Genomic DNA, 18,875 nt, shown 5'->3' on the forward strand with positions numbered 1-18,875 from the left:
GGGGACCAGGGTTCAAATCCCACAGTGGCAGATGATGATGGAATTTGAGTTCAATAAAAATCTGGAATTAAAAACCCATCTGGCTCACTAAGGAAATCTGCTGTCCTTAACTGGTCTGGCTTACATGTGACTCCAGGCTCAATGTGGTTGACTCTTAAATGCCCTCTGAACAAGGGCAATTAGGGAAGGGGAAAGAATGCTGGCCTAGACAGTGATGCCCACAAATGAGCATTTTAAAAATATTAATGCTGTTTTGGACAGTCTGAATATTGGAATTATTGTGTATGTTTCACATTAATAACTGTGATTGGATATTTGATTATCATGTAGAGTAATAGTAGAAGGGATATTCAATGATAAACATGAGATGTTTATACTAATATAAAATTAAAGCTTTAAAAAGCTTATAAACAAACCGATGCACTCTTTCTTAAAACTTATAGTAAGGGCATGCATGTGATTAGTTAAATATTAAGAGACCTATTGCTCTGAATCAGATATTAAGTTTCAGGCTCTTAACAAAAGAAGATCTTATTAATATTTATCACTTTATTACCCCCATATAAGATAATTCTAGACAAGAATACATTTAAGTTAAAATCAAATTTATTTATTTATGTTCTGTACCTAGATTTGCAAAAAGCCTTCAACAAAAAAGACACAAAAATATTGGCAAAGATTTCACTGCCTGTACTTAGGACAGATATCTGTCGTGGAGAAGAATGGGTCATTGTAAAAGCTGAAAGCGGGAGTAAATTATAGAACAGCATTTTTTTTTGTATCAGTCCAGATTTCAGTGTTTAAGGGCAATAGAGTTAGGTGTGAAACCGTAATAAAAAATGCAAAAACAATAAAGTGGTACATCACACCTAATTACTTACCAACAAAGGGAACATGTGATCTGCACTTTGGCATCTTGCAAAATCTGCTGAGAAGTGCGTAGGAATGGCCAGGATAACTCACCACCCACCTATTAATGGCCAAGTATGCGGTAATTAATCAGATACAATTTGATTCTCTTGGTGTGATTTTTTTTTAACTAGCATATGCCTATGGCATAGCAGACATGTAAAATCTCATAGACTTTGCAATTGTATTGTCTGAATATTAGCATTTGAATGTAAATTATGTAATGCCTTGACTGAACCAGAGTAAGCACAAAGAAATTTCAAGCTATTATTTGTACCATATAATTTAAAGCCACACATATTGAATCTCGTGGATTTTGATGGTCTCACAAACTCAAAAGAAAAAGTCCTGATGTGTTTTTGTATGCTATAAATATTAATTTCAACCATATAATTGCCATCAGTTACATTGTTTTTGAAATAATAATGATATTATTAGAGGTGACTGTGGTTCAAGTTGCTCCATTTAGATGAAAACTGGAGGGGGTCATTCAGAGAGCTATTCAATAAACCTTGAGAACCTGAGTCATACCTGTTGAGAAATGTGTAAATTGAAAGTATTACGGACAGGAGGGGGTTTAATTAAGAACAGCCCTGATTTCTCCACTCACTACCCATCTGTGATCTGCTTTCTCAGAAGTGATGACTTCCATAATGGAAGTAGGCAATTAGAGATGAACTATTCTTGTAAGCACAGTTAGAGAAGTTCAAATGTTCCTGTAGAACACAGTGTAGTTGAGGGCCAGGCAATTTAAATCTGGGCAGAGCTCTTTTTGTTGCTACCTGTTAGGTGGTAAATGGTCCACTGAGGCAGGCTGCTGGCCTGGAGTTCTGCTTCTCTTCAGAGGCTAAATAGTGATTGAAGATAGAATACAAAAGCTGCATAATCAAACCAATTCAAACAGCTCAAGTTTCGGTCATCTGACAGGGTGGTTTTGGGTGGAGCTATTCAGCGAACGAGCTCCCTTGTTAAAACTCATTGTGTTTTGAGCAGGTACTTGTAGAACCATTAGCACAACATTGGAGATAAGGAGTCCCAAGAGATCTGCCTTTGTCCAGCACTGGCTGGCGCAGACACCTTGTCTACTAGCCCTTTGTATTGGCTTGGCTGGAATTTTTATACAATGCAAAGAGTGTTACATTCCAAGAATTTGATGAGTTAGCCTTTGCCCATTTTTAAACTGCTCAGAAACTTCCAGAACTACCATCATGTGGTCAGCAGCAGCCATTTTATCAATCCCGCCATTTTTCCAAAAGTAATACGTTATAAAGTAGCCCGGATGATATAGATATTTTTTTTTCCTTCCTGTCTTCTGGTCATGACAAAAGGTATTGAAAAGGTATAGTCACTGTCCTTGAATAGTCAGTTTGTGATTTTTGCATACATTTTGATGGAAGGGCTGAAGTCAGATAGCTGAGGGTGTTGACAAGAAGAATAGGACATTTATTTAAGTATTAAAAAAAATCATAGCTTTTTTGGCTGTACCATTAATTGAGAATGAAAGAATAAAAGTAGACAATTTTGGCTTTATTAAACGTTTCAATCATTGCAAAGCGAATAAAATGCATGTGTCATTAGTTAGACTTGCTCTTGCTATTCAATTTTTTTGTGTGGCAAGTTGATGAAAGTGCAAGCTGATAACATCACAGCAAGGTTAACTGGACATTTGTGAACAGGTATGTTTCTCCTAAACCAATCAGATTGGAAGATTGTGAAATTAAAAGTGTAGGGACTGAGAAGGAAGTGTAAAATAGAATGAGTGAATTCAATGTCAAATCAGATTTATAAGGAGAAGGAAAGAAAGATTGAATTAAGACAGAAGAACAAAAATAAAGAAAAGTAAAATATTAAAAAAATACATTTGCCATTTAAAAAATTCCTAATAATTATTATTACTTGAAAGAAGGAGACTTTCAACAGTTAATTTTCAGGACCAGAAAGATTATTTGGCAGTAATGATCACTTACCTTGCCGTTAAAAGAGAACTTAAACTTGAAATTACTTGTCTTGACTTTACGTGATGAGTTTAGTTTGTATATACTGTGGAAATACAGCCAGTTATGTCAATGGTGAGTCAGATAGCTAATGATAGCTAACAGCGATTTATTTCCAAGTCAGGATGGTGAGTGACTTGGAGGAGAACTTCCAGGTTGTGGTGTTCCCATTTGTCTGCTGCCCCTGTCCTCTTAGATGGTAGTGGACGTGGATTAGGATCCTTTATTATTTTCCTATTTCTAAACTATCATATTGCTTGTCCTACATAGAGTACTGGATAAGAAGACTTTGTCCAACTAAATATTTGGAACTATTGTCTTTGGTTGTAGCCACAAACTCCTTTTATAAGCTCCATCGTTGGCTCTCCCTGGCAACTGTCTGAGACAACCAGACTGTTCGCAACCTCAGTGTCGTATTTGACCCTGAGATGAACATCCGACTACATATTTGTGCCATTACTAAGACCACCTATTCCCACTTCAGTAAATTTGCCCAAACCTGCCCCACCTCAGTTCATCTGCTGAAGCACTCATTCATGCCTTTGTTACATATAGACCTGACTACTCTATTGTACTCTTGATCTGTCTTCAACATTCTATCTTGCATAAATTAGAGGTCATCTAAAACATTGCTACCCATGTCCTTGCTCGCACAAAATCCTATTAGCTCATCACCCTTGTCATCGCTCAACTACACTAGCTCCCAGTCAAGCCAGGTCTTGATCTTAAAATTCACATTCTTGTTTTTAAATCCACCCATTGCCTCACTCCTCCCTACCTTTGTAATCCCCTCCAGCTCCACAACCCTCCAAGATATCTACACTAATTTAATTCTGGCCTCTTGAGCATCCCGATTTTAATCACTCTACCATTGGTGGCCATGCCTTCAGCTGCCAAAGCCCTAAGCTCTGGAATTCCCTACCTCTTTGTCTCGCTATCTTTCTTTCCTCCTTTAAGATGTTCCTTAAAACCTACTTCTATGACCGAACTTCTCACCTGACTTCATATCACCTTATGAGGCCCGATGTCAAATTTAGCTTTATCCCACTGCTGTGAAGTGCTGTGTGATGTTTTATTACATTAAAGATATGTTTTAATATAACTTGTTGTTGGTGTTGTCTGAACTTGCTGAACCAATTGTGCATATATAATGATGAGCGTCAGTAGCTTCACTGTTACTTTGATGACAAATTAGGATCCTTTATTATTTTTCCAAAGCATTCAGTAAAATGCAAATTCTTCTTAATGAAGATCAGTTTTGGTACTTGGCAGCTCTGTATTTGCAGCCCACGTTTTCAACCTCCAATCTCCATTGGCCATGTCATACACACAGTAAGAAAGTTCTATCCATGTATGAGAAACAAAACCTGAAAACATGATAAAGTTCAACCTAAGCCGCAGAGAGCATAGAATGGAAACAGGGACAATATAGTTCTCAAAGAAAGACATGCATTTATATAGAAACTTTCATGACTTCAGGGCATCCAAAAGACCTTTGCAGCCAATGAAGTGTTATCACTTTTGTAAGTAGGCAATGTGGCAGCCAATTTGTGCACAGCACAATCCCACAAACAACAATGAGATAAATGACCAGATAATCTCTCTCAGAAATGTTGGCTGAGGTATAAGTAATGCCCAGGCACCATGAAAAATGTTCTTGCTCATCATTTTCTTTTATATCCATCCGAAAAGTTCAGTTTGATATCTTATCTGAAAGATGACAGGGCAGTGGGATTAGTTTTGGATTGCTCCACCAGGACAATGAAATAAGTGACCATTTTCTGTCCTGTAAAGTTCAACAGTATTCTTTTCAGGTAGGATCATTGGGGCATTAAGGGACTAAATTTAATCTGAAACCTTGATGTTAGTTGCTTAACTTGTGTTTAAGGTGTTGCAGTATTTGTATTTGTTGTAGCAAGAACTATTATGCGCTATTTTGAAAGTAAGTTTTAATTAAGTAACCAACACAAACAAGCTATTTTTTAAGACAACAGCAAATCCTTAATTAGTAAATAACAACAAGCAGAAAGAAATGTGGGGATCCTTCTCTGCACCACTGGAGATTTGTGTGGAGGGTGTTGAACTGTGTAGTGCCATTAATATGTTGAGTCACTTCATACATACCAAGGCCACTTTACAACATCTGCACCCTGGGTGGGAAGAGCTTTTTGTGGGTCTGCTGGGTTTGGCAAAAATAATGATTCACAGGTTCTGCAGGAGGGAGGGTTCCTATGGCTGCCTGCCTCTCTTCTGCAGCTTTAGCTGTGTCTGGGGAATCCCGTGGGAACATATGAAGTTGAGGCCTTCTGTGAATGGTGGGTGCTCCAGGCCATAAACTATTTAAATCAATTATAATGTACAATAATATTATGATTTAACATCGAGATAAGTTTCTCTTAGTTTGATTGGACTAGTTATTGTGTAAGTAAGGAAGGTGCTTCCTTCTAGTTCTTTGGCCCAGCGTCATCTTTTATTCGTCTAATCAAATTAGGTCTGTTCTATTTGAAAAGTATTTATCCAAATAGATTAATAGGGAAATGTTTGCAATTTCATATTAACTTATCTCTGGTAGTAATTTTTTAAAATAAGGTTCATTTCACATAAGTCCCAACATTTACAATTAAGTCTGCCCAAGGTGTGGCAGTGCACACAATACAGTATGTGTAAACAGGGCAAAGTATCTTCCATGTAACCTTCATTGATAAGACTGTGTCCTAGGAAAGAATTGTTCCTTAATGACTCAGCAAATCGTTTCTGTTAATAACTGAGCTACATAGATGAGGACATTTTGAGTGCTGTCCAGTGACTCCTGCTGGATGTGTTGCTATAGCATCTGGCAAGCAGACTTGTGAGTTCCTACCCCTTTACTGCCCAGCAAAGTGTTAAGGCTCAGATAAGAGTAAAACAAAAACAGAATTACCTGGAAAAACTCAGCAGGTCTGGCAGTATCGGCGGAGAAGAAAAAAGTTGACGTTTCGAGTCCTCATGACCCTTCAACAGAATTGAGTGAAATTAGGAGAAGGGTGAAATATAAGTTGGTTTAAGGCGGGGGTGTGTGACATAGAGATGCGAAAGCGAGAGGTGGGGGGGGGGGGTGGGGGAGTGCTGGTGGTGGGAACATAATAAATCGTCCCACAAAGAGCTGCCAGGATTTGCAGAGCCAGTGAAGGAAGCCTCGGCAGGATGTGAGGGGCTGCAGTGCGTCCTGGGTATTGTGGTCTTTTCCGTCGCCGGCCGCGGCCACAAATCGCGGATGTGAACTACAACTCCCGTCGTCTCCTGCGCTGGAACGAAACCTCCGATCGCTTCCCCGCACTGGGGGAGGGGGGACGGGACTACAACTCCCACAATCCCCTAGCCTGGGGACAGGGACTTCCGATCGGGAAAGTTTGCGACCGTTTTATGACGGAACAGAAAATGTTCTTTTGTTGGTGTTTTTCTGGGAAGCTGAATTAGCCTTTGTTTGATGAGGGCTTTCTGTGGTTTCTGTTTTGAACAGGGAACGGCCGCCTCTCAATAGTGTCTCCCTTGTTGCTTTATTGGAGTGTGGGTTTGTCAGGATTGAAGCGGTGGCGGGGCCTGTGTGAGGGAGGCAGGCAGGCTTCACCCCGGCCGGGCGGGCGGGCAGCTTCAACCCTGTCTGCCTTCAGGCCGCACCCCCACCCCCGTTCTTCACTCAGAGGTTAATCATGGGCTCGGTGCTCAGCCGGAGGATCGCAGGAGTCGAGGATATCGACATCCAGGCCAACTCGGCTTACAGATACCCACCAAAATCCGGTAAGGGAGTTGACACCACCCGGCTGGGGATCATCTTCCCCATCGGAATCGCACTAAATGATGAATTAGATGTTTGCGTGTTTTTCTTTCCAAATTGTATGTGAACCTGCCCGAGAATTCCCAAGAAGGTAGCAAAATGTGTCTCACAACCATGTCAGTTTAATATCTTTCAATGAGAAATTACATATTTAAGTGTTTAGGACAGATGGCAACAAAGTGGCAGGTGGAGTATAATGTGGGAAAGTGTGAGGTTATTCAATTTGATAGGATAGAAGAGCAGAAAGGTGTGGAATTTGTAAACGTTGATGTGCAGAAGGACATGAGTATACCTGTATAAGGAAGACAAAGTTAGTACACAAGTACAACAAGCAATCAGGAAGGCAAATGGCATGTTAGCCTTTATGGCAAGAGATTGGAGTACAAGAATGGATAACTTTGGCTAGAATTGTACAGGGATTTGGTGAGACAGCACCTGGAAGAAGAGTCCTATCTGACTCTAAACATGAACTTTGTTTCTCAACAGATGCTGCCAGACCTGCTGAGCATTTCAAGCATTTCTCTTATTTTAGATTTCTAACATTGTAGTATTTAGCTTTTATTCTGGAATACTGTGTGCACTTTTGGCCTCCCTATCCCAGGAAGCATGTACTTGCACTGGAAGCAGTACGGTGAAAGTTCACATCCTGGGATGAGAGGGTTAACCTGTGATGAGAGGCTGAGTAAATCAGGCCCATACTCTCAAGTTTAAAAGAATGAGAGGTGATCTCATTGAAACATAGAAGTTTCTGAAGGAGTTTAATAGGGTAGGCACTGAGAGAACGCAAAAATAAAATACGTTGGATGCTGGAAACCTGAAATAAAAACAAATACTGGAAATACTCAGCTTGTCTGGCAGCATCTGTACAGAGAGAAGTAAAGTTAATATTTCGAGTCTATGACATTTCATCAGAACGCCATAGACAGTGAGAGGCTGTTTCTCCTGACTGGGGAACCTAGAGCACAAAAGAGACAGCCTCAAGATAAGGAGTCGATCATTTAGAGCTGAGATGAGAAATTTCTTCACTTAGTTGGTTTTGAACCTTTGAAATTGTCTACCCACGAGGGTTGTGTATGTTCCATCATTGAATATATTCAAGGCTGAAGAAGATGGAATTTCAGTCTCTGGAGGAATGGTGGGTTTTGGGGAGCAGATAAGAAAGTGGTGTTGAAGTAGAAGATCAGTCATTGTATTGGATGGTGGAGCAGGCTGGGCAGGCATATGGCCTACATCTCATATTTCTTATGTAATGAATTATTCACCATTTATTTTGCACAGTGAGTATTGTCTCAATTGGGATTGATATCAGATTTGGCTATTTCGGCAATTGCATTGCTCCAGTATCCATGATTCTCATCTGTTACTGACCAAATCATATTTTTCTTTTTTGATCATTTTGGAAAGAGATTTTAAATATAACCACTGAATAGTTGCTAAGTTAGACTATGTAGCCTTATAATTTTGTGTGGGGAATTTTTGCTGATTATTCTGGTGATTTAGTATCCTGTTGGGGGTTATTGAGATAATCACCTTTAAACCAGAGTAACATGATTCAGAAGCCTGGTTGGATTTATTCACAATCCTGGTAGCAATTTTTGTAGGTGCTGTTGAAAAATATCACTTCTCAAAAACACCCTTTCGAAAGTAATGGCCAGGTGATTGATTGAAATTTCTAATGGGTTTTTTTGACTGTTGCACATATGCAGAAAACACAGTTAACTTTAAAGTTGATATATATACACGTCATGTCATTTACCTAATTCATTTTATACCTTACATCTGGAAAATACTATTCATTGATTGTATCTCACATCTGTAAACATGTTTTAGATATTGCTGCAAGAGTTGATGCCCAATTTTGATTAAGCACAACAAAATCTCAGTAAGAAGAACTGATAAATTATGGCCATTTTCACTGACCTTCTAATCCTAAGTGCTTTCCGTCATAAGAATTACCTCCTTCCAGCTCAATCATTTCTTGCCTTAGCCCATCTTGCATTGAAATACTTGTACGTGCTTTTGTCACCTCCAGACTTGATTACTGTAACACTCTCTGGATTGACCACGCATCCTCCATGCACTTCAGCTCATCCAAAACTCTGATATATCTGGTATACAATCCCATACTAAGATAAAAACAAAAAAACTGCGGATGCTGGAAATCCAAAACAAAAACAAAAACAGAATTACCTGGAAAAACTCAGCAGGTCTGGCAGCATCGGCGGAGAAGAAAAGAGTTGACGTTTCGAGTCCTCATGACCCTTCGACAGAACTTCAAATCATACTAAGTCTGGCATTTCAGCACAAGGTTGCTTGATGCTGCCATGGTGTGTCAAATATAAATATTTTCTTATTGTTTTTAACACCTTCCTTCCTTCCTTTCTCTAACCTTCTCCACCCCTGGAACCCTTGTCCCCAACCAATACTTAATTAATCTGACTGCAATCTCTTGGACATCTCCTTCACTCCCCCACCTACCCCGATTGGCAGCCATGCCTTCAGCCACCTAAGATATCATTATTGATTATCTCCCTAAACTCCACCGCCATTTCCTTCTCCTTAAAATCCACCTCTTCAACCGAACTTTTAGTCATCTCTTCAATCTTTCTCTGCCTCTGTCCATTTTTCTCCTGCTTCCTCTGTTAAGGAACTTGAGATATTTTTCTGTGTTTAGGGATGGTGTATATAAATGTCATTGAGTACACAGACCAGAGACTTGATCGACTAAGTGTGTGTGTGTGCGCACGCTCCTAACCAGTGGTAACTCTTTCGAGTACAAACACGTTTCCATCTGTTTATTTCAGATGAAGTTACATTGTTTCATAGTTTGCCATTGTGAGCTTTGAACTCTTGATCTTGGGGTTACAAGCCCAGTACCATAACCACTTGGCTGTTTAGGCCAAGCCCTAAACAGTGGTACCACAACTCAACATGATCAACTAGTAATTAAGTAATGTCATGTTTATGGAAGATATGATGATTTTAAACTTGTAATGAATTTAAGTACTAAAATGTTTTTATAAAATACTCCTGAGCCCTACAGATCAGGTAATCCAAAATTCCACCCCCTAAACTCTGCTTAGTCAGCTGATTTCAATGGTGATGGTGATTGAGACATTGAGATGGTAGAGGCAGTGGTGAAGTTTGAGTTTTGATGCTTTAAGGGATGGGGAAAATCAGTCAAGGCTTCACCTCTTAATCACTCTCCAGTGCATGTTTCTGAGGATAGTTTGGCACCGGTAGAACCATACCTGACTAGGAATCAATACCTTCAGAAGATAAGAGCAGGAGAATGGAAATTAATCACAGTAAAGATAATGCACCCATTGAAAGTACGTACAATTTGTATCAGAACTGTACACTTTAAATTGTTTTAATATTACAAAGTTGCAGTCAGCATTGCTAGTTGTGCTTGTTATTTAAATAGGATATTTTGTTAACCAATTTACTTCCCTGAACTTTGGTGAGTCCCAGCAAGTGAAGTTAAGTTTTCAGGCCTCTGAATACTGGGTTGGCACCCAGCAGGTTAGTCATGTTTGGGAGTGGGATGGTATCTGGTTGTGTTTCCTGGTAGGAGGTTTGAGCCTAATAACTCACAAGGCTGTTTGCTATGGAATTATTTTTTTTTTATTCATTTATGGGATGTGGACTTGGCTGGCTATGCCAGCATTTATTGTCCATCACTAATTGCCCTTGAGAAGATGGTGGTGAGCTGCCTTCTTGAACCAATGCAGTCCCTGTGATGTAGGTACACCCAGAGTAAAAGAGGGAAAAAAAATTTCACCCCGAGTGTGGTTGGAGTCTGGAAAGAACTTCCTGAGAGGCTGGTTCGACAGAGGTTTTCAAAAGGCGATTGGATTGCCATCTGAAAGGAAAGAATGTACAAGATTATGGGGGTAAGGCAGGGGAGTGAGACTAAATGGAATGCTTTTTCAGAGAGCCAGTGCAGACTAGATGGGCTGAATGGCTTCCCTCTGCACTGTAAGGATTCTGTGATGTCCCAAAATAACCCACACTGCGATCTGCTGGTTGTAAAAAGCAGTGGAAGAAATGAGTCTGATCATGTACTACTAAGCCCAAAAGAGTAAGAATTTTGGATAAGATGTTAAACATTGAAGTCTTGTCTACTTGTTTAAGTGAATTTAAAAGTTTCCATTATGTTTTTCAGAAGCACAGGGGTGTTATTATGTTTATGGGGCCTTCCTATATGCAAATTGGCTGCTGTGTTTACCTTAAGAACACTGTTGACACTTCAGAAGTGTTTCCGTAGCTGTGAAGTCCTTTGGGACATCACAGAATCTTTACAATGCAGAAGGAGGCTATTCGGTCCATCTAGTCTGCATTGCTCTCTGAAAGAGCATTTTATACAGACCCACTCTCCTGCCTTATTCCCCTAACATTCTCTATTTTTAGATAGCAATCCAATTCCCTTTTTGAATACCTCAATCAAACCTGCCTTCAACACTCTCAGGAAGTTCATTCCTGACTCCAAACACCCTCTGGGTGAAAAAAATTTCCTTGCACCACTTTTACTCCCTTTGCCAATTATTTTGAATCTGTGCCCTCTAGTTCTTAATGCTGTCTTGTGTGGGAACAGTACCTCACTATTTATCCTGTCCATACCCTCAGGATCTTGAATACCTCTATCAAGTCTCCTCTCAGCCACCTTTTCTCCAAGAAAAATAGTCCCAACTCCTCCAATCTATCCTCATTGCTACAGTTCTTTATCCCTGGAACCATTCAAGTGAATCTCCTCTGTACTCTCGGCAATGCCTTCACATCATTTGTGGCACCCAGAGCTGAATGCAATATCCCAGATGAGGCCTGACTAGCGTATTTTACAAGTTCAACATTACCTCCTTAATCTTGTAATCAATGCCCCAACCATATGATTTATTAACTACTCTCTCAACATGCCCTACTAGCTTCAATGACTTCTGTACATTTACACTGAGGTCCCTCTGTTCCTGCACATTCTTTAGAGTTTCTCCCTTTATTTTATACCTTCTCTCCATATTCTTCCTACCAAAATGAATCACCTCTAACTTCTACATTGAAATTCATCTGCCACTTGTCTGCCCAATCCACCAAAATGGTTGTGTCCTTCTGAAGTTCAAGACTAATTTCATCACAGTTGACAATGTTTTCAGTCCTTGTATCATCTGCAAATTTTGAAATCATGCTTTGAACACCACAGCCTACATCGTTAATATTTATCAGGAAGAGCAAGGGTCCCAACACTGACCCCTGGAGAACTCCACTACAAACTTTCCTCCAATCTGAGAAACAACCATTTATCACTACTCTCTGTTTCTTTTCACTCAGCCAATTTCTTATCCAAGTGCCTACTTTTCCTTTTATCACATGACTAGAATTTTGCGCACAAGTCTGTTGTGTGATACTGTATCACATGCTTTTTGGAAATCCATATACACCGCATCAATGGTGTTGGCTTTACCAACTCTGTTACCTCAAAAAACTCCAATTAGTTAAACATGATTTTCCCTTAATGATCCTGCTGGTTTTCCTTAATTACACTTGTCTAAGTGACTATTCATTTTGTCCCAAACTACAATTTCCAGAAGTTTCCTGACCACTGAGGTCAAACTGACTGGTCTATAGTTGCTTTATCCTTGTACTCCTTTTTGAACAAGGATGTAACATTCACAATTGTCCAGTCCTCTGACACCTCTCCTGTATCTAAGGAAGACTGGAAGATTATCACTAGCGCATCTGCAATTTCCACCCTCACTTCCCTCAGTACCCTTGGATGTATCTCATCTGGTTCTGGTACCTTATCTATTTTAAATAAATATAGCCTTTCTCTTTTTCAGTTGTAAATTCTTCCAGTTGTACCAGTTACCTCCCCTCTCACTCAGCTAGAGTAGCATTTTCTTCCTTTGTAAAGACAGATGCAAAGTACTCATTTAACACTTACGCTATTTCACCTGCTTCCATGTGCAAGTGACCTTTTTTAATCCCTAATCAGCCCTACTCTTTCCTTACCACTCTTTTGTTATTTATGTGCTTATAGGAGACCTTGGGATTCTCTTTTATGTTTGCTGCCAATCTATTTTCATACTCTCGCCTTGTTTTCCTTATTAATTTCTTTACTTCTCCTCTGGTCCTTCTATATTTCACCTGATTCTCCATTGTATTTTCTACTTGACATTTGTTGTACGCACACTTCTTCCTTATCATCACCTCTATCTCTCTCATCATCCAGGGAGATCTGGATTTATTTTTCCTATCTTTCCTCTTCAAGGGAATATACCTTGACATTGTCTGCAATAACTTTTCTTTGAAGGTGGCCCATTGATCAGCCACTGTCTTTTCTTCCAACATTTAACTCCAACTCACTCGATTCAGATGCAATCTCATTCCATTGAAGTTGGCTTTCCCCCAATTAATTATCCCTGTTCTGGATTATTCCTTGTCCTTTTCCATGGCCAACCTAAACCTTATGATACAATAGTTACTGTACCCTAAATACTCTCCCAATGATAATCAATCCACTTGGACCAACTCATTTCCCAGAACCAGGTCCAACAGTGCTTTCGCTTTTGTTGGACTGGAAACATGGTGTAATTTCTTTGCAAATTTGTTTCTCTACATCCCTTCCACTAGTTGGTGGTCTATATACTATACTAATCAATGTTATTGCACCTTTTTCAATCCTTACCTCTAGCCAGAGAGATTGTCCTTGACCTCTCTGGAACATCCTCTCTCCAGTTCTGTAATGCCATCTTTAATCAATACTGCCACTCACCGTGCGGCCGCCCCCCTTCCTTTCCTGTCTCTCCTAAGCATCTTGTTCCCAGGAATATTTAATACCCAGTCCTGCCCTTCATTGTGTTATAGCAATAATATCATAATTCCATTGCCAACTTGTGCCTGTAGTTCACCATTCTTATCCTGAAGTATTGTCACACAATGTGCTGTTTTCAAGGCAATTGGCTTTCCTGAATCGGGTATTTTTAAAACAAATGGTAGTGAAATATTTATTAGCTTAATTATTGTAATCTGTATAATTGAATGTCTTGCTTCTTAATAGGACTTGTGCACACCTTACTTCTGCCAAACTTGAAAATATTGCAATAATACAAAAGCAAAATACTGCAGATACTGGAAATTTGAAATGAAAACCATAAATACTGGAAAGACTCAGTGTCTGAAAGGTCACAAACCTGAAATGTTAACACTGGTTTTTCTCTCCATAGATGCTGCCTGAACTGAGTATTTCCAACATTTTCTATTTTTCATATTGAAAATATCTCACACACATTTGAACCTAATTGGCTCAATTATCACTGATGAAGGAAAGAAATCACAGCTGGATAATTAGCCCAAGTAGTAAGCAGGTATAAAGGCTACAGTCAATAAATACCTCCCAATACAACATACGAAGAAATGAACTGATGGAATGACCAACTGTTTTTATGAGTAACTCAAGGGCATAATACTAAAAATAACATTCCTAACATAATCACGTCAAAATTGATAAACATAGCCTTAGAGTTGTCACCTTTGTGTTTGCAATCTATCCAACAGTTTTTGTCTCACGCAGTGTGACCCTATCTCAAGCCGGGAGCAATATTATAGTATTGCTAATAATGCCATTTTAATTCTGGTTTTTAGCATAAAAAAAACCTCTGCCCTACTGTGCAAAAATTTTAAATCCTATAACCTATGCGTATACAACCAAGCTGCATTATCTGTGGGACCTTAAACATTTTATATTTTTATAATTTTCCTGCAGTATTTAGTTTTTTCTATTATTTCCCCCTTCATTGCAGAAGTGGATTGATTTTGTTCAGCTTTCAACCACTGAGTCTGTCCGTGCATCATTGGTCCTTGCTATCCATGCAATTTTTGCTTCCTATTTATTGTATGTTTATTTTTGCATTTCTTGGTTCTTTCATTGTGGATTCCATTGTAAAAAGAAGCGCTTGTCTGGGGCTTTATTGCCCCCTCCCCCCATCACTCCAAAACCACTCGCTGAGAGGTAGGTGGACTCCTTTTTTATTCAGTTTTGGAGAGTGGGTGTTGCTGGCTGGGCCAGCATTTATTGCCCATCCCTAGTTGCTCTTGAGAAAGTGGTGGTGAGCTGCCTTCTTGAACTGCTGCAGTCCATGTGGTGTAGGTTAGGGAGGGAGGTCCAAGATTTTGACCCAGCGACAGTGAAGGAACGGCGATGTATTTCCAAGTCAGGATGGTGAGTGACTTGGAGGGGAACTTCCAGGTGGTAATGTTCCCATGTGTCTGCTGCCCTTGTCCTTCTAGATGGTAGCGTTGTGGGTTTGGAATGTGCTACCTAAGCAGTTTTGGTGAGTTTCTGCAGTGCATTTTGTAGATGGTATACACTGCTGTCACTGTTCGTCAGTGGTGGAGGGAGTGAATGTTTGTGGATGTGGTGCCAATCAAGCGGGCTGTTTTGTCCTGGATGGTGTTAAGCTTCTTGAGTGTTGTTGGAGCTGCACTTATCCAGGCAAGTGGAGAGTATTCCATCACATTCCTGACTCATGCCTTGTAGATGGTGGATAGGCTTTGGGGAGTCAGGAGGTGAGTTACCCATTGCAGGATTCCTAACCTCTGACCTGCTCTTGTAGTAACAGTATTTATATGAGTGGTTCAGTTTAGTTTCTGGTCCATGGTAACCCCCAGGATGTTGATAGTGGGGGATTCAGCATTGGTAATGCCATTGAATGTCAAGGGGCGATGGTTAGATTCTGTCTTGTTTGTGATGGTCATTGCCTGGCACTTATGTGGGGCAAATGTTACTTGCTACTTGTCAACCCAAGCCTGGATATTGTTGCATCCATGTATTTTAAAAGTGGTTTGAAGCTATAAAAGGAGCCTGCCATCTAGCTCAATGTAAATAATACCACATGAGAGCTGCTGGTATACTGTAAAATTGATGAAATGTGTTATATATATTTTACAAAGCTGACTATCTTAAAAGTAAACAATAAAATATTTATTTTTATCTGCATCCTCTTCAGGCTCTAGTTTCCATCACTACTCTTCAATTTCTATTTTATGGTTGTCTTTTTATTCTTTAACTTTTCTTTATACTTGCTAAACACAATTTTAGGGTACTCTTATCATTTATCCCAGAAACACCCCAAGCAGCACACGTTTTAGTGGTTTTGGCAAGGCTGCTTTATTGTTCATCATTGATTGTTTTTGAGAAGGTGGTGGTGAGTCCATGTGGTGAAAGTCCCGTAGCGAATTTCAGGAATAGGGCCCAGTGACAATGAAGGAAGGACGATACATGGCCAAGTTAGGTTGATGTGTGACATTGAGGGAAACTTGGACGAGATGATATTCCTATGCAGTTGATGCCCTTGTCCTTCTAGGTGATGGAGATTGTAGTTTTCTGATGTGCTGTCGAAGAGGCCTTGGCGTTTTGTTGCAGAGCATCTCGCAAATGGTTCACATTGCAGCCAGTGGGGGAGGTGGTTGATGATTAAGCTAGTGGAGCAGGTGCCAGTAAAGTGGACTGCTTTGTCCTGGATGGTGTTGAGTTTCTTAAGTAGTGCTGCAACTGTATCCAGCCAGGGAGTGGAAAATATTTCATCACATGACTTGTGTTAAGTAGGTCGTGGAAGGGCTTTGGGGAGTTGAAAGGTGAGTCACTTGCTGCAGAATACCCCCACAGCAAATTACTTGAAATGCAGTGATTGTTCCATCAACAAAACTGTTAAGTTTATTCATATTCCTCTTCTTCCATTAATCCACCGTTATCTTTTTGGAAGCAAGATGACTTTGCTGGAAATCTGTCTCTGGCTGAAAAAAAGCTTTTCTGTTACTCAGAGGATGGTTATTTAAATTTGCTATCTTAAAATCAAGCCTTAAAATCAGAGCGCTAGATTGAACTGCTGATGTTTTCCAGAGTTAACGTTTTGGGTTGTTGACCTTTCATTAGAAGTTCTGATGAAGGTTCATCAACCTGAAACATTAACTCGGTATTTCTCTTCACAGATGCTGCTGAGTATTTCCAGCATTTTCTGTTTTGATTTCAGATTTCCCGCACCCACAGTATTTTGCTTTTGTACTGATGTTTTCCCCCTCCTCCACTGACTGTATTACTTGAAGCTGACAATGTTGTGCATGATGTATGATGTATGTCAGCTGTGAGTCAGTTGGTAGCATTCTCTACTCTGAGTCAGAAAGTTGTAGATTCAAGTCTCACTCCAGGACATAGTGGCTGGAACTGCAGCATGGTTCTGAGGAAGTGCTGCACTGTCAGAGGTAGCATCTTTTGGATTAGACGTTATACCAAGGTGTTGTTTGCCTTCTCAGGTGGTGGTAAAAGATCCCATGAAGAAAAGAGTTGACGTTTCGAGTCCTCATGACCCTTCAACAGAATTGATCTTTCTTTACAAGAAGAGGGAAATATAAGCTGGTTTAAGGTGGGGAGTGGGGGGAGAAGTGGAGGGGGGGGTGGTGTTAGGATAGGAACAGATCATCAAAAGATGTCACAGACAAAAGAACAAAAGAACGCAGGTGTTGAAGTTGGTGATATTATCTAAACGAATGTGCTAATTAAGAATGGATGGTAGGGCACTCCAGATATAGCTCTAGTGGGGGTGGGGGAGCATAAAAGATTTAAAAATAATGGAAATAGGTGGGAAAAGAAATATCTATAAAAATTATTGGAAAAAAAAGGAAGGAGGGAGAAACAGAAAGGGGGTGGGGATGGAGGAGGGAGCTCAAGACCTAAAGTTGTTGAATTCAATATTCAGTCTGGAAGGCTGTAAAGTGCCTAGTCAGAAGATGAGGTGCTGTTCCTCCAGTTTGCGTTGGGCTTCACTGGAACAATGCAACAGGCCAAGGACAGACATGTGGGCAAGAGAGTAGGGTGGAGTGTTAAAATGGCAAGCGACAGGTAGGTTTGGGTCATTCTTGCGGACAGACCGCAGGTGTTCTACAAAGCGGTCGCCCAGTTTACGTTTGGTCTCTCCAATGTAGAGGAGACCGCATTGTGAGCAACGAATACAGTAGACTAAGTTGGGGGAAATGCAAGTGAAATGCTGCTTCACTTGAAAGGAGTGTTTGGGCCCTTGGACGGTGAGGAGAGAGGAAGTGAAGGGGCAGGTGTTACATCTTTTGTGTGGGCATGGGGAGATGCCATAGGTGGGGGTTGAGGAGTAGGGGGTGAAGGAGGAGTGGACCAGGGTGTCCCAGAGGAAACGATCCCTACGGAATGCCGACAGGGGCGGGGTGAAGGGAAGATGTATTTGGTGGTGGCATCATGCTGGAGTTGGCGGAAATGGTGGAGGATGATCCTTTGAATGCGGAGGCTGGTGGGGTGATAAGTGAGGACAAGGGGGACCCTATTATGTTTCTGGAAGGGAGGAGAAGGCGTGAGGGCGGATGCACGGGAGATGGGCCGGACACGATTGAGGGTCCTGTCAACGACTGTGGGTGGAAAACCTCGGTTAAGAAAGAAGGAAGACATGTCAGAGGAACTGTTTTTGAAGGTAGCATCATTGGAACAGATGCAACGGAGGCGAAGGAACTGAAAGAATGGGATGGAGTCCTTACAGGAAGCGGGGTGTGAGGAGCTGTAGTCGAGGTAGCTGTGGGAGTCGGTAGGCTTTTAATGGATATTGGTGGACAGTCTATCACCAGAGATTGAGACAGAGAGGTCAAGGAAGGGAAGGGAAGTGTCAGAGATAGACCACGTGAAAATGATGGAGGGATGGAGATTGCAAGCAAAATTAATAAAATTTTTCCAAGTCCCGACGAGAGCATGAAGCAGCACCGAAGTAATCATCGATGTACCGGAGAAAGAGTTGTGGAAGGGGGCCGGAGTAGGACTGGAACAAGGAATGTTCCACATACCCCATAAAGAGACAGGCATAGCTGGGGCCCATGCGGGTACCCATAGCCACACCTTTTATTCGGAGGAAGTGAGAGGAGTTGAAGGAGAAATTGTTCAGTGTGAGAACAAGTTCAGCCAGACGGAGGAGAGTAGTGGTGGATGGGGATTGTTCAGGCCTCTGTTCAAAGAAGAAGCTAAGGGCCCTCAGACCATCCTGGTGGGGGATGGAGGTGTAGAGGGATTGGAGGTCCATGGTGAAGAGGAAGCGGTTGGGGCCAGGGAACTGGAAATTGTTGATGTGACCTAAGATGTCAGAGGAATCACGGAT

General features: G+C 40.8%; 1 protein-coding gene across 2 annotated transcripts in view; it reads left to right on the plus strand.

The window, feature by feature from the left end:
• Positions 1-6,257: 6,257 nt before the first annotated feature.
• Positions 6,258-18,875, plus strand: part of LOC121288071 (E3 ubiquitin-protein ligase MGRN1-like) — a 194,418-nt gene continuing 181,800 nt past the window's right edge. For both annotated transcript variants that reach the window (XM_041206368.1, XM_041206367.1), the window contains exon 1: positions 6,258-6,680. In XM_041206368.1, the coding sequence (XP_041062302.1) occupies positions 6,593-6,680 (88 nt within the window). In that variant the 5' untranslated portion in view covers positions 6,258-6,592. The remainder of the gene's footprint in view (positions 6,681-18,875) is intronic.

The sequence above is a fragment of the Carcharodon carcharias genome, chromosome 15 (assembly GCF_017639515.1).
Source record: "Carcharodon carcharias isolate sCarCar2 chromosome 15, sCarCar2.pri, whole genome shotgun sequence".
Lineage (NCBI taxonomy): Eukaryota > Metazoa > Chordata > Chondrichthyes > Lamniformes > Lamnidae > Carcharodon > Carcharodon carcharias.